This window comes from Telmatherina bonti (genome assembly GCF_933228915.1).
Source record: "Telmatherina bonti genome assembly, chromosome: 3".
Lineage (NCBI taxonomy): Eukaryota > Metazoa > Chordata > Actinopteri > Atheriniformes > Telmatherinidae > Telmatherina > Telmatherina bonti.
Window position 1 is genome coordinate 4,777,018 of NC_136621.1, and position 22,326 is coordinate 4,799,343.

Here is a 22,326-nt window from a genome sequence, read left to right on the forward strand (position 1 = left end):
AGCCTTAGTATCCCTAATTCAGCTTATTATCATTCAGTTTGACCATAAACGTGCCAAATCTCCTAAAGGTTTGCGTGGACTAAAACGTGTGCAAACTCATTACACACAACAAAATGAACAAACTGAAGCACACACAGAGGGATGCAAAATGACAGTTTGCATCCAGTTATTACATTGGCTGCAATGAATATGCAATATGGGGCTGTCCTTAACAAATTTGCAGTCATGAACCAATGAAACATCTAGACTGATGTGAGGAGGAGCCAAGCTTGGACTTTGAGGACCTTTCATGGTCCAGCAAAACTGTGCTCGGACACAATGTGACCTACGTAGACAGCTTGACGATGGAACAAAGAGCATTTGGCTGGTTTCAGCTTGAGGTTTGCTTGCTTATGTCTCTGAAACACTTGGACCAGGTGCTGCAGCATCTCAGGCACATCCTTGGCCAGCCCAATGATGTTGTCCAGGTAGACAAGGCAGGTCTCTCCTTGCATGCCAGGCCAGACGCAGTCCATCAGCCGCTGGAACGTTGCCGGTGCGTTACATAAACCGATCGGCATGATGTTCCACTCGAATAATCCTTTTCAAGTGCAAATGGCAGCTGCATGGCAGGTTCTTGGCATTAGCTCAACTTGCGTATAACCTGAAGCCAGGTCCCAGGTGCTGAACCATTTGGTGGTGGTGTGTCCAGGGTGTCCTGGATGCAGGGTAGTGGGTACGCATCGGTAAAGGTGCAGTCATTGAATGCCCTGTAGTCTACACAAAGGTACCATCTTTTTACACACCATGACTATTGGTGAAGCCCAACTGTTGTGGCATAGCGTAGCAAGCCCACTCTGGAGTCTCACAGAGTTACTGGTCTGCATGATGCTGCTTTTCTCAAGCCATTCAATGAGGGAACTGCTTTACAGGAGTTCCAGGCCAGGTTATTATGTTGTGCTTCATCAGACCAGTCCATCCTAGGTCAATAAGTCCCTCAGTGACCTTTCATAGGCACACAATAGGTTTGACATTTAAAGTCATCATCATCAAGGCCTGTGGAGCTCTGGACATAGAGCTCCTGAAGGTGCTCTGGTACTACAGGGAAGCTGGCTGGGAAGTCTGCCATTGTGGGGCTGCTAGGCAGGGGGAGGGCTTCAGTTGACCAGAGAAGGCCTGCAATGGCACCCTCTTTTATGGTGATAGCATTGCTGTGTTGCTGCCTTGCCTGTTGGCAGAGCACTAACAAGAACTCTGGCAATCAGTGCTTTGTGCTTTTCAACGAAGCCTTTCGTGGGGCTGAGCATCATGTCTCTCTGAAATGCTTGGTTCCAATGAACAGTTCTCCAATTAGGTACCCATAAGAACTTCAACTGCTGTAGGATCTTGCTTCGCCTCTGACCAATCCCCGTAAATTACAGCTACTTTCCCTTCAATGTTATCCTTGAACACATGAAGGGTCTCAACAGATTTGCGTACTCTTTGCCTTAGTACTTATGTGGAGATGGATGACAGGGATGGTTCAGTCTGGAAAGTCCACATTTAACAGTCTCTTCTGGATTGATGCAAGGATGCAACAATGGAAATGTATTTGTTTCCAGATTGAAAGTGTGCAAAACTTTCAAGATGAACAGCAGAAAATGGGTTTGTGTTTGCATAGTGCATGTTTAATGACATGTTTGGAGATTCAGGATAGTTGTCAGATGAGTTATTCTAACAACAAGCACCTCAGAGCATCAACTGCAGTCCTTGTCTGGGCTGGACACTCTTGTGATGACATTGGGATCAGGACCTTTCGTACCGTCCCCCGCAGGAAGAGATTTATGACTGGAACTGGGTGTGCGGGCTTCTCCTGCAGTTGAGTGAATTCACAACTTTTTCTCTGGTGGGTTTTTATTCTCCCAGTCTGTGAGACGTTCGTTAGGCTCAACTGGATGTGTGTGTGAACAGAGGCTGAAGTCATCTTCTCACCATCGTGTCGGAGACGTGTGTCTTAGTCATCATCAGCTGCATGTCTCTGACTGTAAACAAGTGACTGTATCCAAATCTTTAATCTTTGTGTTCTTATTTATTCTCCCGGCTCAGATGTAGACGAGTGTCAGCAGGATCCGTGCCACCGCGAGGCCCTCTGCTCCAACACACAGGGCTCCTTCTTCTGCCAGTGTCGTCCAGGTTACCAGGGAGATGGCTTCCAGTGCAGTCCTGCATCCTCAGGTAGCTGATCATTGTGATGTTTGTTCACATCCACGCTCAGGAACTACAAGACTTCACAGGCTAAGCTCGGACCATAAAACGTAGATTCAACAAGTCACATGAGGAAAAGAAACGTGATCCGTTACCATGACGTTCATGCTGATAGGATGAAGACTGCGTTGACTACTGTGTGCATCATCAGTGTCTCAGGAACGTCAGTGTGTAACTCTGTTGGGTAAACTGTGATGGTCATGTGACCCTCCAGCTGGTCTACGGAGGTTTTCCAGCGTTTCTATCCGTCCAGGAGGTTTACAATCCAGACACAACATGTAGTGTTTATTCAGAGACTCTAGATGGTAAATCCACCATTATTTATCACATCTTCATCACCATCACTACCATGTTGCTAAGAGACCTCTATTTTCACCTGGACATGATGATGAAGACACTTCCTGTCAGACTTTCCACCAATCAGAGAGCTTAAACTGATGGTAACGTCCAATCAGGAGCAGCCAAAGATCAACAAGTGATGAGAAAAGCAGGAAAATAATTATCCTCTATGGCTGGAATAAAGCCAAGAAGACGTTTGGGATGCAGCTGAGGTGGAGGTGCTGCAGTGAGGAGAGCAGGTAGATAGTAGCAGGAAGACGTGTGTGTGTGTGTGTGTGTCAGACGTGAGAGAATGATGTGCAGATGAGAAAAGGCTTGGTCGCTGCTGATCTATGTGTGTTATTTCTACAATCTTCTGGTTGCTCTTTATGCTGCTTTATCTGTTCATACATTCATTTTACATCATTCTAGCCTCAGAATCTGGCAGCTGAGGCTGTCCTGAAGACATATGGTTTCATGCCGACTGGGAATAAAAGGCTTCAGCTTCTACATGAAAGAAAACACCAGACCAAACTACAACAGTAAAATAAGACTTTAAGTTGAAAAGGGTCGGGGTTAATAATGAAATACTTTGTCATGTATGTTTGGCACGTCCTCTTTTCCTCCATCCATCCTTTGGCTTTATGTGTTCAGTGAAGAGCTGATGAAAGCTCTCCATGTTATGACCCAGAAGTGTGTTTGTAAGATGGCTCAGATGGAAGCTGTGTAAACTGTAGAGCTTAAAAGCTGGTCTGTAACGACATTCTGGTTGTTACGCTGTAGGTTTAGCACATGGCATGGTGGTGAAAGACACTGGAGAAGCGATCGGTGTAAACACACTTCCTATCAGACTCAACAAATACCAGACAAGGTTTGGCTACAGATGTTCATGATGGAGTACAAAAACTACGTCATTATAGGTCTGGTGAGTCTTCTGCCTCTAAAATGAACTTAGTCCCACTTCTACCAGCTGTTATAAGGATTTACCAGAGCCAAGAAGAAACACAGAGATCAGGCAGATTATCAGGTTTTCAGATGAACCTTCTTGCTGTAGGCGACCGTTTGAATCGGATGCTGGAGATCATGTTCCAATCCGGCATCGCCTTCGTCCCGTCTCTTTGAGATCTCTCCAGCCTGTAAACTACCGTCTGATATTGACTCTTGGCTTATATCTGGTTTTGTTCCTTCTGCTCTGTTTTAATGTCTTTCTGCTTTTTTCCCCTTTTGCTTCGTTGTCTGAACTGTTATCTGAATGATTTAAAATGGGCTGAACTTTTGGTTTTAATGGGCTTACTCAGAATTTTAGTCTTTTTTTGCCGTCTGACAACAGAAACAGAACATCCAGTGAGCGGGGACACCTTGTTGGCAGTTTGGCTTCATAAGATACAGTAACTGTGAGGACAGGCTGACATAAACCAACACGTGTAAAGAGCTTAAATTCACATGTAGCGTCACTTTTCTCTCATTTCATCTCGTCACTTCCTGGAGCTTCAGTCTGGCCATTCCTTACTGCTGCTGGGGCTTGAGTTGATTCTTCATCAACCACATCAGCATTTCCTGCAAAACGACAGGATTCCAAAGGATTGCTGTTGTGAGACTGGAACCTGACAGTCAAAACCTGCTGATCTTCCTGTTCTCCGGACCAAAGCTTTGCTTCACAGGCTTCATGTCAGGTCATGTGCAGTACCTTCCCATCACTCCCAGTTTCAGCCTGCCTGTTGAACCTTTAATCTCAGCACTTTGTTTAAAACTTTGACATCCACCAGGGTTTTACAATCACAAGAAACTCAGCTCTTCATCTCCCCTCAAAGACAAAGTGTGATAACATCCGACCCTCATCGGCTGAGCTGAAAACGTCTGGTGGGGTAAAGATATCTTATCTCCCTTAATGGTCCAGACAGGCAGGCAGTACTTGTATGGGGGGTTGGTTGTAACTAAGGAGAAGAGCAGTCGCCTACAGACCAGAAAGACTGTGATTGGATCCCTGGTTTCCTCGCATCTCACACTTATTCCTCACCAGGTCTTGTAAAATGAGTGAAAACCGAGTTTTGTGCTGCTTCAGTCAGCTGACTGTACAGCTGTGCTGCTGGAGCCAATGACAGGCTGTGTTTCAGCCATCACAGTTGCACACAATGTTCCTCATGTCATGTAATCATGCTCAGTGTTTCTGCTAAAGACTTCTCCCTGTCCACCCAGCCAGACACGTACAGGGAGCTGCTGGTTGAACAGAGGTTAGCGTGATGGAAACGTGGCCTAAAAAAGTCCTGATTTCTGAGCAAACTTGTGGTTCTTGTTGAAACACAGCGAAGAGAAGGTGTAACCTGAAGAGAGGGAGGAGGGATACAATCTTTCGCTGCCTGCGTAACAAACCCTGACTGGAAAACTCCATTAATTCCTCTTTTTCTTTCCATCCACCTCTCCTAATCTTTACTGGCTGTCCTTTCAAATGATCTGATCTTGCTGATGTGTTATGAAGAACAACAGTTCCCAGCCTATCTTCCTTCATGCAACTGCCTCAAAGCTGTGGACCCGTCTTGAGCCTCGAGGACCCCCAGGTTGGGAACCAGTAATGCAGACAATAACAAACAGATCAACACCTGCAGTCAAGTCTGTAGCTCCAGTCAGAGTGAGATGAGTTGTGTTTGCTCTCTGGGGATCAGATGTGTCATATTCAGCACGCAGACAGCTGATTGGTTGATAGCAGGCCGAGGTTTTGTTGTTATTGTCTCTCAGAGGTTTGCTGCGGTGGTTCCAGGTGTCAGGAGCTGGAGATAATTACAGCTTTGCTTCTCGGCAGCAAAGTTTTGTCATATTTTCATCCGTTTTATGAGCCTGTTGGCAGCCGAGACGCATCATTCCGTGTCCTTTGTCAAAACATGTCACCACGTCTCTTAGAGTAAGCAGCACACACCCCTTTCCTGGTGTCTCAGCCGGTTTGATGCCGGCCCCTCAGTCGGGGGTCCTCAGTCGGGTCTGATTGTTTGGGAGTCGTGTGAGGGGATCCTGCAGTTTGTCAGATAGAAATGTTATGTCTGCTGTTTGGTTTATCAGATTACATCTGAGGATAAAAGAGTGAGATGTTTCCTCTGGATGTGACCACAGACTGAAAACCTGCAGCTCACTTCAGGTTTCTGCTGCTGCCACGTCGTTAAAAGTGCTGGAAAAAGAGAGAAATTCCATCTGCTCCTCTTTTCTTTACTTTCTTAAACTTGGTTCTTTTTAGCAATTAAAAAATTCACATTATTTCTAGAATTCATAACAATCATCTCAGTGCACTTTCACAGACACAGTCCAGTTAATCCAGTTCAGACCAGTCAACTAAAACTGAATTACAGCCAATCAGAGACCAGTTATAATCCCACAACATCACATCATCTGTCCAGTTTGACTCTGTTCATATAGACCAGTTAAAAACATAATGAAGTTGCTATGGAAACCAACCGACTGGATCAGAACTTCTCTTTAATTCTATCCTCCGTCTGGGATGCACCAGGAGACCATGAAAAACCTCCTTCAGCACCAGAACCAGAAAAGAAAACCACCATTAGGACCAGAACCAGGAAGGATGGCCTTCTTCCTGGACCAGTTGGAGGTGGAGAAGACAGGGAACAGGATCAACCAGCAGCAGACCAGTTCTCCGGGATCCTGCTGAGAAAGAAGAGGAAAAACAAATAAATAAAACATCAGATGTTTCTACATGGAAAGTAAAAAGAGCAGAGAGGAGCCCGGTGCATCCCGGGACGTCTGCCGGTGCATCCCGGGACGTCTGCCGGTGCATCCCGGGACGTCTGCCGGTGCATCCCGGGACATCTCCCGGTGCATCCCGGGACGTCTGCCGGTGCATCCCGGGACGTCTCCCGGTGCATCCCGGGACGTCTGCCGGTGCATCCCGGGACGTCTGCCGGTGCATCCCGGGACATCTCCCGGTGCATCCCGGGACGTCTGCCGGTGCATCCCGGGACGTCTGCCGGTGCATCCCGGGACATCTCCCGGTGCATCCCGGGACGTCTGCCGGTGCATCCCGGGACGTCTCCCAGCAGCCGCTATGCCAGCTCATAGCAGCTGGACGGATGGATGGCTCACCTGACTGGGAGGGTCTGAAGACTGAAGGTTCTGTCTGCTGTAGGAACCAGTAAACCTGCAGTCTGAGAAGGAAGGGGGGTCTGCAGGTCTGGTCTTTAGAAGTAACGGTACGAGTGTGGCTGAATCAGATATTCCTGGATTTCTTTTATTTGCATGTTGTTGGACAGATGCTCAGCCAGCTGAACTGGTGGAGGTGCTGCCTGGTGGCCATGTTGCTGTTTGATTCAGACTTTTTGTTCTGTTCTGCAGTCATTCAGCTTTTATCAACTCCACTCGACTTTACATGACAATTAAACCACAGAAATGAACCTAACATGCATGTCTTGTGTGTGTTTGGGGGGCACTTGATAAACAGTATACAACTGTGCTCCACACAGAAAGGCCACTGTTCAACCCAGCCGAGATTCGAACCAGCGACCTTCCTGTCGCCACGATTGTGTCTAACTCTGTCTTTTTGTCCACAGCGCGTGAGCCGACTTTGTGTGAGCTGCAGAAAGAACAAGCCCAGGCTGCTAGCTCCTCTGGTTCTGGTTTCTTCGCCTTCTTCCATCCGCAGCCGGCCCCCTACGTCCCCCAGTGCGACGAACACGGAGCCTTTGAGCCGACGCAGTGCCACACCAGCATCGCACAGTGTTGGTGCGTGGACGCCACCGGCCTGGAGATCCCAAACACCCGCTCCGGATCCGCCAGCACTCCTCTGTGTGAGTTCTCCGATATTAATCTTTTAGTAGAGGTCACCAGCAACCAACTGGTGAAGCACTGGGATTCCTAGAAACCAGTAAGATTTTCTTCCACTCTCATTAATGATCAGGATCTGATCAGCAAGAATGACGGAAACTCTGGAAGCTTCGTCCTGCACTGTAGATGTGTTTATCCGTGTGTCCCTCCTCTGCCATGCAGGCATCAACCAGGCTGTGACTCCCTCTCCATCGGGTCCGACCCCCCGGCCCGACATCCACCCTGTCGCCCCGGGAACCCACCTGCTGTTTGCACAGAGCGGGAGGATCGAACACGTCCTGCTGGACGGATACAGGATGAAGAAGGAGGAGGCCAAACCTCTGCTTCACATCCCAGTATGCACCAGTTTTCCACCGGGAGAACTCCAGTTTCTCTCTGGTTTCAGCTCAAAACGTCACATTTCCAGAAACACGATGAAATAATCAGTTTTAAATTAACTGATTAGATATAAACAGATAAATTCAAGCCGCCATGTTTAGAGATAAAACGAAGCGAGACTGATGTTTACTGATGTGTGTGAAAGAAAAAAACTTCATTATTCGAACCTCTTAGTCCGATTAAGAGTCGCGGGGAAGCTGGAGCCTATCCCAGCAGTCTTTTGGCGAGAGGCGGGTAGACCCGGACAGGTCGCCAGTCCATCGCAGAGGACTGTTAGTTGGCTAAGAACCGCCGATGTGCTAAATTCTGCCGTCTTGCAGAGACGTATAGAGTACCTGTCAGTCAAAAGAACACGCCCCTATTTACACCAAATTTCAATTAAGCTCTTCAGAAACCTACGGGTGAGGTCTCCACCCATCTTTTATATACAGTCTGTGGGATTGGCTCCCTTTAAGAGCCCCTAGTGGACGAGGGAGGAACTGCAGTCTTTGGCTTCACTTTTAACCTCCGGAGGTTGTAGCATGATCCCAGCACAGGTCAGACTGAGTATTTCCCTTCCTAGACCTTGGTAGCAACCCTCCGTCAGCACAGCACAACTGAAAGAAACCCAGAAGTAAACTCTTAACCTGTTTCTGTAAAACCTTTCCGGGTGACCACCAGGTGAAGCAGCGTGTGCAAAGCTGTTGTTGTGTTCCTTCATGTTCGCACGACTAAAGTTTTAATTTGTAGAAAATGAGCACAGATGAAGAAAATCCATTGAATGAGAGGGTGTGTGTGAACCTTTGGCTGGTGCTGTATATGGATACAGCTTTGTTTCTCACCCGTCCTCCTTTATGAAAAGCCGCATTATGAAGAGCCACATCTCAGCTTTTATCATGGCAATGTAAAACTCATTGACGGGTCTCGGAGGAATTTGTGGTTGAAGTGCTTGTAAAACCCACATAACCACAGGCATGATGAAGAAAACCAGAGAAATTAGACCAGGAAAAAAGAGAAAAGCCTCGTTCCAGCTTTGGAAATGGTGGAAGGCAGCTTTTAAGGGTTTTTCCCAGTTTTCATGTGTTTCTGGGGAACCAGATCTGCTTTGTGGGAATTTAACTTCACCACTTGTGAGCGTTCGTTTGAGTTTCTGCTGAACACTCTGCATCTTCCAGACAGATGTTTTCTGTAAAAGAATGACAGTGTGTTTTCCGTCAGGACCGCGTGGTGATCGCCGTGGCCTTCGACTGCGTGGAGAGGACGGTTTACTGGACTGACATAACTGGACCAGCGATCAGCAAAGCCAGTCTGGATGGAGGAGACATCGTACCACTCATCACTACAGGTACAGCAGATCGTAGAAGCTTTCTCACATCTGGATCCAGTTTTGTCTCCGTTCTGAGGACATGAGAAACAAAACCTTTGTTTGTATTTGCAACGTCTTGCTGAACCCTGGATGACCCGGTTCATCCAGCTCAGGGACGTGTCTGATCAGTAGAGATCACTAACTGCAGAATCCTTGTTGACTTTAGTTTGATCTAACGGACTGTGACGTCCCTTCAGACTCGTTTGAGAGAGACCAGGCAAAGGCGTCAGGACCATCACATCCAACACAGCACATAATAAATCTGTTAATGAAACAGATGGAAAACATCGTGGAACATCATAACAGCAGAATTTACCAACGTCAGCTGAGTGTCTGAAGGGCCAAAACACACCAACTTACTAATCTGTAGGGGGTGTTCGAGGGAATTCCAGGACCAGGCTGTGAAAAAAAGCAGATCTACCTGGAGTCTGGATTAACGTAAATTATAAAAGTTATTGATTAGTAATAATATAGGCTCATAGACTGAAATGAAGTAGCTAAAGGTTGGAGAGCAGTTCTGACATCTGCTGGTGGAGGGAATCAGGGGTAAAACACAGACGAAGGATAAATATGCGTGATATCACCGGGTTCCCCTGATGGAGACACTCCAGGTGGTCCATCAGAAAGTAAACAGAGGAGAACGTGTTTTATCTTTCCTTTCTTTCTGACCTCATAGACACAACGATGAGGTAAGTCAGTTCACGTGTTCAGGTTTATACACCTGAAATGTAAAAAAAATATACAATATTAAATAGACAAGTTATAAATGCATGTACAAAATATTTAATACACTCAGATATGTAGTGTCATTTGGCTTGTTTAGATCAGTTGCTCCTGTTAAGACTTGTTCAGTTTCATGTCATGTCTGGATTCATTCTGACGTGTGTCAGATGTGTTGCAGCAGGGAAACTCCTAACACTTGCAGGACTGCGGCCCTTGGGGGCAGGAGTTGTCCATCCCTGCTCTGGAGCGACCCCTATCCTGCTTTCCCTTTCTGGCCTCCTCAGACACCGTTTTCACCTTCCTACTTCCTTCAGCCGGACAAACTTTGGTTGGAAGAGGAAAACGTAGCACAAAGCAGAGCCTCTGTGTTTATGGAGGGGGGGGGTAAAACAAAACGCCCCACGTCACGTGACCCCATGAGAGACGGATCTGCTCCTGCAGAGTCACAATGTCTGGTTTCTGAAGAGGGCAGCCCCCTCGCCAACATGCTTCAAAACCCCAGAAACCCCCATCATTACTCACATCAGGCTGATGTTTGTGTCCACAGTGACCCTTTATGCTGCACATGTTTATTATACGAGGTCCGGAGTACATGTTTCATTCTGTTGTGTGTTAATGTGAGTTGTGTGTGATCACAAAGGTTTGTTTGCCGATAAACAAATCTGTGGACGATACGTTGAATCACCAGCAACCCAATGGACGATAAGTTTAGTTGCCTCAATATATTCAAATAAATAATGTAAAAATCCAGCATGGTAAAATAACTTGGACAAATTGTGTTGGAATTACCAACACAGAAAGTCCAGAAATCAACCAATCACACAAGTTCAGCTTGTAGTTGCTGGTTTTACTGGTTTTAAGGCTAATAAACACCACCCAACCCTCACACACCCGGTCCCATGTCCACCCATGTTTCACACACTGGTTGTCCATGTAAATAACATATTGAACACATGCATCTAACACTTTGATAAAAGTTTAGTCCAAGTTGATCCTGCAGTACGTGGAGCTCAGAATCCCACAGGAGACGGGCATGTCCTCCACTTTCTGCTGCTCCCGGTGGACCCCCACTGGTCCACGGTGGGGTTTCCCGCATCTGAACTACGCCATGTTTTCCTTCCTCCTCAGAGCTGCAGAGTCCTGAAGGCATCGCCGTAGACCACGTGGCCCGGCTCGTCTTCTGGACCGACTCCACGCGAGACACCATCGAGGTCTCCAAGCTTGACGGGAGCATGCGCCGAGTCCTGTTCGACACCGACCTGGTCAACCCCCGACCCATCGTCACCAACCCAGCATACGGGTGGGGGGCGGAGCTTCATCATGTGCTGTTTGATGAAGTTTTTACTACCAACTGATGCGAATAATTATTAGTAGCAAATAGTAGAAATTACTAGGACTAGGACTCGCAGTAGTAGTAGTAGTAGTAGTAGCAGCAGTAGTAGTGGTAGTGAAAATGAATCCACCAACAAGAGTAACACTTGAATGAAAAGTAGTTTCAGTAAGGAAAACTTCCTCTAATTGGTTTGGTCCTGCTGGTTTCAGGCGACTCTACTGGGCAGACTGGAATAGAGACGGACCTAAAATTGAGATGTCCAACATGGACGGGACGGACCGGAGCATCCTGGTCAAAGATGACCTGGGGCTTCCCAACGGTCTGACCTTTGACTCGGACAGCCAGCAGCTCTGCTGGGCAGATGCAGGTCAGTCGCTGCTGGAGTGAAAAACCGCCTATGATCGCTGACGTCATGAGTCGCGTGCTCCTGATCGATTGATCCGCTTCAACCTGCAGGGACACGGAGGGTGGAGTGCATGGATCCTCACCGCCAGCTGCGGAGGCAGATAGTTGAAGGGATCCAGTATCCATTTGCTCTGGTTTCCTTTGGGAGGAGCCTCTACTACACCGACTGGAGGAGGTAGCGGGGAGAAGCACACCAACACATTGCTCCTGTTACCTAAACCAGTTTTAAATAATTTCACAATTAGCTGGTCCAGTTATTTTTCTGCATTAATGTGGTGCTTCGCTTTAATAAGAGTAAAACAGCTGTTAAACGATTTATGAATATTTCACAGGGAGGCTGTTGTTGCCGTGGACCGCCACTCAGAGAAAGAGACAGAAGAGTTTCTGCCACAGAAACGTTCTAGACTCTACGGCATCACCACGACGACGACGCAGTGTCAGCCAGGTAGGCATGGTTGAATCATGATTCATGTGGATGAAGACCGAAAGGATGGGGGAGCTGGAGTCCGGTGATGCCGTTAACCTGTTCACCACCAGAGAGAACCTTTAGTATCAGTCTGTGCTTATGCACCGAACAGCAGTTCAGAGTACCCACCCTTTCTGGAGGCCTTGGAGGGAGTGCTGGAGGGTGCTCCTTCTGGGGACTCCATTGTTCTGCTGGGGGACTTCAATGCTCATGTGGGCAATGACAGTGAGACCTGGAGGGGAGTGATTGGGAGGCATGCCCCCCCCCCCCCTCCTGAACCCAAATGGTGTTTTGTTATTGGACTTCTGTGCTCGTCATGGATTGTCCATAACGAACACCATGTTCCAACATAAGAGTGTCCATATGTACACTTGGCATCAGGATTCCCTGGGCCGCAGTTCAATGATCGATTTTGTAGTCGTATCGTCGGACCTGCGGCCACATGCCTTGGACACTCGGGTGAAGAGGGGGGCGGAGCTTCAACTGATCACCACCTGGTGGTGAGTTGGCTCAGATGGTGGGGGAGGAGGCCGGTCAGATCTGGCAGGCCCAAACAGAAAGGCGTTCGACCGTGTCCCCCGGGGGCTCCTGTGGGGGGGTACTCCGGGAGTATGGGGTGCCCTTTATCACTGATTCTGTTCATAACTTATATGGACAGAATTTCTAGGTGCAGCCGAGGGGTTGAGGGGATCCGACTTGGTGGCCTCAGGATTGGGTCCCTGCTTTTTGCAGATGACGTGGTCCTGTTGGCTTCATCTGGTCATGATCTCCAGCTCTCACTTGAGTGATTCGCAGCAGAGTGTGAAGCGGCTGGGATGAGAATCAGCACCTCCAAATCTGAGACCATGGTCCTCAGCCGGAATAGGGTGGATTGCCCTCTCCGGGTCGGGAGTCAGGTCCTGCCTCAAGTGGAGGAGTTTAAATATCTTGGGGTCTTGTTCACGAGTGAGAGAAGGATGGAGCGTGAGGAATCATACGGGAAACAAGGAGCACGTAGTACATCAGGCAGCAGCTGGAGCACTGAGACTACTTTATTCATTCCTTAGATTACTTTAATAAGATTACTTTACTCATTCCTATGATTACTTAAATAAATCCGAGGATTACTTTCTTCATTCACGATTACTTTGTTCATTCATATGAATATTTTAGTGATTCCTAGCCGAGGACTACTTTACTAATTTCTAGGATTATTTTCATACTACTATTTTACTATTCCGAGGACTGCTTTACTCATTCCTAGTACTACCTTACTAATTCCTAGAATTGTTTTAGTAATTTCTGGGATTAATTTACTCATTCCCTGAAGTACTTTATGAAAGTTTAAGACTCTTCTATTGATTCCTAGCACTACTCATTTCTAGACTCTTTGTACTGATATCTTCTGATTTTCCTGAAGGTAATGTTGTTTTCCTTTAGAGGGAGGTAATATTTACATGTGCTATTGTGTTTCAGGGGATTTACTCTGACACACTGGTGGAGATATGTTTTGTAGTAATCTTACACGTCTCAGCTGCCTGTAGAGACCAGGAATATACATACAGCCTGTTAGTTGTGAAGATATACGTCAGAAAACTCTTCTTCATGTAGAGGATGAATATCTGCTGGACAGGTTGGTCACACCTGTCCTCATTCACACAACCAGAAAGGTGGATGATGGCGCCTCCTTCTGACAGACTCCATCCAGCTGCACTGGCTCCAGTGCATTTTATTCTTCAGGTGTTGCCATGTGGAGCCTACATGACCTGCTGCAGCCCTGCGTTCGTGATCCACCTCTGCTGGTTGTGAAGCAAACATGGCTGCAAACTGCTGGCGACGGCGCCGCTCCACCAGCCAAACATGGTCACATAGCAACCAGCCCGTTTGGTCAGAGTCACAACCTGACAGTGTGTTGACCTCAGCAGGAACTCCTCACTCCCATCATGAGTCAGACGTTGACCTTCATCAGTGAGATCTCGTGGCTGTCTCCACCTGACTGATGATGATGATGAAGGCAGTTTAATGCAGTGGGGGGTGGAACTGGTTGCAGGCTCGTATAGCCCCTGCATGGATATAAGCGTGGTAACAGCAGGCTGACGTGTCCTCGGGGAGGACAGCTGTGGACGTGGACTTCCAACTGGCTCTGAGCCCTGCAGCTTCCAGCAGGCGGCGATGAGAAGCAGCTTCACCTGCTGCTCCTGCGGAACAACGGAGGCTGGATGAGTCTCTGCTGCCGTTCAGGAATGTCCATCTTCTTTCTGTTTACACGTCTTTTCCTCCGCAGCTGCAGCGCTTCATCTGTCAGCGATGTCTACGATCACTGTCAGACATTTTCACTCCTGTTTGGAGACTTTAAACTCTGACGTGGATCAGGTGAGCGATGCCTGCCTGACCTCTTTCCCTCTCTGCTTCCCTTTAGTTTATAACTACTGCTCCAACAATGGCGGCTGCTCCCACCTGTGTCTTCCACGGCTCGGAGGCTCCAGCTGCCGCTGCCCAGACGCCGCCGACGGCCAGTGTGTGGAACGGAGCCTGTGAGGGTGCAGAATGCTGCTACCACCACCCAGATACCAGAAACCACCACCCAGATACCAGAAACCACCACCCAGATAACAGAAACCACCACCCAGATACCAGAAACCACCACCCAGATACTAGAAACCACCACCCAGATACCAAAAACCACCACCCAGATACCACCACCCAGATAACAGAAACCACCACCCAGATACCACCACACAGATAACAGAAACCACCACCCAGATAACAGAAACCACCACCCAGATACTAGAAACCACCACCCAGATACCAGAAACCACCACCCAGATACCACCACCCAGATAACAGAAACCACCACCCAGATACCAGAAACCATCACCCAGATACTAGAAACCACCACCCAGATACCAAAAACCACCACCCAGATACCAGAAACCACCACCCAGATACTAGAAACCACCACCCAGAAACCACCACCCAGATAACAGAAACCACCACCCAGATACCAGATACCACCACCCAGATACCAGAAACCACCACGCAGATACTAGAAACCACCACCCAGATACCAGAAACCACCACCCAGATAACAGAAACCACCACACAGATACCAGAAACCACCACCCAGAAACCACCACCCAGATAACAGAAACCACCACCCAGATACCAGATACCACCACCCAGATACCAGAAACCACCACGCAGATACTAGAAACCACCACCCAGATACCAGAAACCACCACCCAGATAACAGAAACCACCACACAGATACCAGAAACCACCACCCAGATACCACCACCCAGATACCAGAAACCACCACCCAGATACCAGAAACCACCACCCAGATAACAGAAACCACCACACAGATACCAGAAACCACCACACAGATACCACCACCCAGATACTAGAAACCACCACCCAGATACCAGAAACCACCACCCAAATACTAGAAACCACCACCCAGATACCAGAAACCACCACCCAGATACCAGAAACCACCACCCAGATACCACCACCCAGATACTAGAAACCACCACCCAGATACCAGAAACCCCCACCCAGATACCAGAAACCACCACCCAGATACCAGAAACCACCACCCAGATACCAGATACCACCACCCAGATACCAGAAACCACCACCCAGATACTAGAAACCACCACCCAGATACCCCAGATACCAGATACCACCACCCAGATACTAGAAACCACCACCCAGATACCAGATACCACCACCCAGATACCAGAAACCACCACCCAGATACCAGAAACCACCACCCAGATACCAGATACCACCACCCAGATACCAGAAACCACCACCCAGATACCACCACCCAGATACCAGAAACCACCACCCAGAAACCAGAAACCACCACCCAGATACCACCACCCAGATAACAGAAACCACCACCCAGATAACAGAAACCACCACCCAGATAACAGAAACCACCACCCAGATACTAGAAACCACCACCCAGATACCAGATACCACCACCCAGATACTAGAAACCACCACCCAGATACCAGATACCACCACCCAGATACTAGAAACCACCACCCAGATACCAGATACCACCACCCAGATACCAGAAACCACCACCCAGATACCAGATACCACCACCCAGATACCAGATACCACCACCCAGATACCACCACCCAGATAACACCACCCAGATACCAGAAACCACCACCCAGATACCACCACCCAGATAACAGAAACCACCACCCAGATACCAGATACCACCACCCAGATACCACCACCCAGATAACAGAAACCACCACCCAGATAACAGAAACCACCACCCAGATACCAGAAACCACCACCCAGATACTAGAAACCACCACCCAGATACTAGAAACCACCACCCAGATACCAGAAACCACCACCCAGATACCACCACCCAGATACCAGAAACCACCACCCAGATACCAGATACCACCACCCAGATACCACCACCCAGATAACAGAAACCACCACCCAGATACCAGAAACCACCACCCAGATACTAGAAACCACCACCCAGATACCAGAAACCACCACCCAGATAACAGAAACCACCACCCAGATACCAGAAACCACCACCCAGATACCAGAAACCACCACCCAGATACTAGAAACCACCACCCAGATACTAGAAACCACCACCCAGATACCAGATACCACCACCCAGATACCAGAAACCACCACCCAGATACCAGAAACCACCACCCAGATACCAGATACCACCACCCAGATACCAGAAACCACCACCCAGATACCAGAAACCACCACCCAGATACTAGAAACCACCACCCAGATACTAGAAACCACCACCCAGATACTAGAAACCACCACCCAGATACCAGATACCACCACCCAGATACCAGAAACCACCACCCAGATACCACCACCCAGATACTAGAAACCACCACCCAGATACCAGATACCACCACCCAGATACTAGAAACCACCACCCAAATACCAGAAACCACCACCCAGATACCAGAAACCACCACCCGGATACTAGAAACCACCACCCAGATACCAGAAACCCCCACCCAGATACCAGAAACCACCACCCAGATACTAGAAACCACCACCCAGATACCAGAAACCACCACCCAGATACCAGAAACCACCACCCAGATACCAGATACCACCACCCAGATACCAGAAACCACCACCCAGATACCAGAAACCACCACCCAGATACTAGAAACCACCACCCAGATACTAGAAACCACCACCCAGATACTAGAAACCACCACCCAGATACCAGATACCACCACCCAGATACCAGAAACCACCACCCAGATACCACCACCCAGATACTAGAAACCACCACCCAGATACCAGATACCACCACCCAGATACTAGAAACCACCACCCAAATACCAGAAACCACCACCCAGATACCAGAAACCACCACCCGGATACTAGAAACCACCACCCAGATACCAGAAACCCCCACCCAGATACCAGAAACCACCACCCAGATACTAGAAACCACCACCCAGATACCAGAAACCACCACCCAGATACCAGATACCACCACCCAGATACCACCACCCAGATACTAGAAACCACCACCCAGATACTAGAAACCACCACCCAGATACCAGAAACCATCACCCAGATACTAGAAACCACCACCCAGATACCAAAAACCACCACCCAGATACCACCACCCAGATACCAGAAACCACCACCCAGATACCAGAAACCACCACCCAGATACCAGATACCACCACCCAGATACTAGAAACCACCACGCAGATACTAGAAACCACCACCCAGATACCAGAAACCACCACCCAGATAACAGATACCACCACCCATATACCAGATACCACCACCCAGATACTAGAAACCACCACCCAGATACCAGAAACCACCACCCAGATACCAGAAACCACCACCCAGATACCACCACCCAGATACTAGAAACCACCACCCAGATACCAGATACCACCACCCAGATACTAGAAACCACCACCCAGATACCAGATACCACCACCCAGATACTAGAAACCACCACCCAGATACCAGAAACCACCACCCAGATACCAGAAACCACCACCCAGATACCAGAAACCACCACCCAGATACCACCACCCAGATACTAGAAACCACCACCCAGATACCAGAAACCCCCACCCAGATACCAGAAACCACCACCCAGATACCAGAAACCACCACCCAGATACCAGATGCCACCACCCAGATACCAGAAACCACCACCCAGATACCAGATACCACCACCCAGATACTAGAAACCACCACCCAGATACCAGATACCACCACCCAGATACCAGAAACCACCACCCAGATACCAGAAACCACCACCCAGATACCAGAAACCACCACCCAGATACCAGATACCACCACCCAGATACCACCACCCAGATAACAGAAACCACCACCCAGATACCAGAAACCACCACCCAGATACCACCACCCAGATAACAGAAACCACCACCCAGATAACAGAAACCACCACCCAGATACCAGAAACCACCACCCAGATACTAGAAACCACCACCCAGATACCAGATACCACCACCCAGATACTAGAAACCACCACCCAGATACCAGATACCACCACCCAGATACTAGAAACCACCACCCAGATACCAGATACCACCACCCAGATACCAGAAACCACCACCCAGATACCAGATACCACCACCCAGATACCAGAAACCACCACCCAGATACCAGATACCACCACCCAGATACCACCACCCAGATAACACCACCCAGATACTAGAAACCACCACCCAGATAACAGAAACCACCACCCAGATACCACCACCCAGATAACAGAAACCACCACCCAGATACCAGAAACCACCACCCAGATACTAGAAACCACCACCCAGATACCAGAAACCACCACCCAGATACCACCACCCAGATACCAGAAACCACCACCCAGATACCAGATACCACCACCCAGATACCACCACCCAGATACTTGAAACCACCACCCAGATACCAGAAACCACCACCCAGATACTAGAAACCACCACCCAGACACCAGAAACCACCACCCAGATACCAGATACCACCACCCAGATACCAGATACCACCACCCAGATACCAGAAACCACCACCCAGATACCACCACCCAGATACTAGAAACTACCACCCAGATACTAGAAACCACCACCCAGATACTAGAAACCACCACCCAGATACCAGATACCACCACCCAGATACCAGAAACCACCACCCAGATACTAGAAACCACCACCCAGATACCAGAAACCACCACCCAGATACCAGAAACCACCACCCAGATACCAGATACCACCACCCAGATACCAGAAACCACAACCCAGATACCAGAAACCACCACCCAGATACTAGAAACCACCACCCAGATACTAGAAACCACCACCCAGATACTAGAAACCACCACCCAGATACCAGATACCACCACCCAGATACCAGAAACCACCACCCAGATACCACCACCCAGATACTAGAAACCACCACCCAGATACCAGATACCACCACCCAGATACTAGAAACCACCACCCAGATACCAGAAACCACCACCCAGATACCAGAAACCACCACCCGGATACTAGAAACCACCACCCAGATACCAGAAACCCCCACCCAGATACCAGAAACCCCCACCCAGATACCAGAAACCACCACCCAGATACCAGATACCACCACCCAGATACCAGAAACCACCACCCAGATACTAGAAACCACCACCCAGATACCAGATACCACCACCCAGATACTAGAAACCACCACCCAGATACCAGATACCACCACCCAGATAGCAGAAACCACCACCCAGATACCAGAAACCACCACCCAGATACCAGATACCACCACCCAGATACCACCACCCAGATACTAGAAACCATCACCCAGATACTAGAAACCACCACCCAGATACCAGAAACCACCACCCAGATACCACCACCCAGAAACCACCACCCAGATACTAGAAACCACCACCCAGATACCAGAAACCACCACCCAGATACCAGAAACCACCACCCAGATACCACCACCCAGATACCAGATACCACCACCCAGATACTAGAAACCACCACCCAGATACCAGAAACCACCACCCAGATACCAGAAACCACCACCCAGATACCAGAAACCACCACCCAGATCCCAGAAACCACCACCCAGATACCAGAAACCACCACCCAGATACCAGAAACCACCACCCAGATACCAGATACCACCACCCAGATACCAGAAACCACCACCCAGATACTAGAAACCACCACCCAGATACCAGATACCACCACCCAGATACTAGAAACCACCACCCAGATACCAGATACCACCACCCAGATACCAGAAACCACCACCCAGATACCAGAAACCACCACCCAGATACCAGATACCACCACCCAGATACCACCACCCAGATACTAGAAACCACCACCCAGATACTAGAAACCACCACCCAGATACCAGAAACCATCACCCAGATACTAGAAACCACCACCCAGATACCAAAAACCACCACCCAGATACCACCACCCAGATACTAGAAACCACCACCCAGATACCAGAAACCACCACCCAGATACCAGATACCACCACCCAGATACTAGAAACCACCACGCAGATACTAGAAACCACCACCCAGATACCAGAAACCACCACCCAGATAACAGATACCACCACCCATATACCAGATACCACCACCCAGATACTAGAAACCACCACCCAGATACCAGAAACCACCACCCAGATACCAGAAACCACCACCCAGATACCAGATACCACCACCCAGATACCAGAAACCACCACCCAGATACCAGAAACCACCACCCAGATACCAGAAACCACCACCCAGATACCAGATACCACCACCCAGATACCACCACCCAGATACTAGAAACCATCACCCAGATACTAGAAACCACCACCCAGATACCAGAAACCACCACACAGATACCACCACCCAGAAACCACCACCCAGATACTAGAAACCACCACCCAGATACCAGAAACCACCACCCAGATACCAGAAACCACCACCCAGATACCACCACCCAGATACCAGATACCACCACCCAGATACTAGAAACCACCACCCAGATACCAGAAACCACCACCCAGATACCAGAAACCACCACCCAGATACCAGAAACCACCACCCAGATACCAGAAACCACCACCCAGATACCAGAAACCACCACCCAGATACCACCACCCAGATACCAGATACCACCACCCAGATACTAGAAACCACCACCCAGATACCAGAAACCACCACCCAGATACCAGAAACCACCACCCAGATACTAGAAACCACCACCCAGATACCAGAAACCACCACCCAGATACCAGAAACCACCACCCAGATACCAGAAACCACCACCCAGATACCAGATACCACCACCCAGATACCAGAAACCACCACCCAGATACTAGAAACCACCACCCAGATACCAGATACCACCACCCAGATACTAGAAACCACCACCCAGATACCAGATACCACCACCCAGATACCAGAAACCACCACCCAGATACCAGAAACCACCACCCAGATACCAGATACCACCACCCAGATACCACCACCCAGATACTAGAAACCACCACCCAGATACTAGAAACCACCACCCAGATACCAGAAACCATCACCCAGATACTAGAAACCACCACCCAGATACCAAAAACCACCACCCAGATACCACCACCCAGATACTAGAAACCACCACCCAGATACCAGAAACCACCACCCAGATACCAGATACCACCACCCAGATACTAGAAACCACCACGCAGATACTAGAAACCACCACCCAGATACCAGAAACCACCACCCAGATAACAGATACCACCACCCATATACCAGATACCACCACCCAGATACTAGAAACCACCACCCAGATACCAGAAACCACCACCCAGATACCAGAAACCACCACCCAGATACCAGATACCACCACCCAGATACCAGATACCACCACCCAGATACCAGAAACCACCACCCAGATACCAGATACCACCACCCAGATACCAGATACCACCACCCATATACCAGATACCACCACCCATATACTAGAAACCACCACCCAGATACTAGAAACCACCACCCAGATACCAGAAACCACCACCCAGATACCAGAAACCACCACCCAGATACCAGAAACCACCACCCAGATACCAGAAACCACCACCCAGATACCAGATACCACCACCCAGATACCACCACCCAGATACTAGAAACCATCACCCAGATACTAGAAACCACCACCCAGATACCAGAAACCACCACACAGATACCACCACCCAGAAACCACCACCCAGATACTAGAAACCACCACCCAGATACCAGAAACCACCACCCAGATA

At 48.9% G+C, this 22,326-nt stretch overlaps 1 protein-coding gene across 1 annotated transcript in view; it reads left to right on the top strand.

The window, feature by feature from the left end:
• The window catches only part of LOC306774806 (nidogen-1-like), a gene marked incomplete at its 5' end in the record, with an annotated part of 49,985 nt that extends 35,383 nt beyond the window's left edge, over nucleotides 1-14,602 (top strand). The window contains 9 exons of the mRNA XM_079264979.1: nucleotides 2,065-2,193; nucleotides 7,089-7,325; nucleotides 7,525-7,697; nucleotides 8,938-9,064; nucleotides 10,937-11,108; nucleotides 11,351-11,508; nucleotides 11,598-11,721; nucleotides 11,879-11,991; nucleotides 14,411-14,602. Of these exons, the coding sequence (XP_079121105.1) occupies nucleotides 2,065-2,193; nucleotides 7,089-7,325; nucleotides 7,525-7,697; nucleotides 8,938-9,064; nucleotides 10,937-11,108; nucleotides 11,351-11,508; nucleotides 11,598-11,721; nucleotides 11,879-11,991; nucleotides 14,411-14,529 (1,352 nt within the window). The 3' untranslated portion in view covers nucleotides 14,530-14,602. The remainder of the gene's footprint in view (nucleotides 1-2,064; nucleotides 2,194-7,088; nucleotides 7,326-7,524; nucleotides 7,698-8,937; nucleotides 9,065-10,936; nucleotides 11,109-11,350; nucleotides 11,509-11,597; nucleotides 11,722-11,878; nucleotides 11,992-14,410) is intronic.
• Between the last annotated feature and the right edge of the window lie 7,724 nt (nucleotides 14,603-22,326).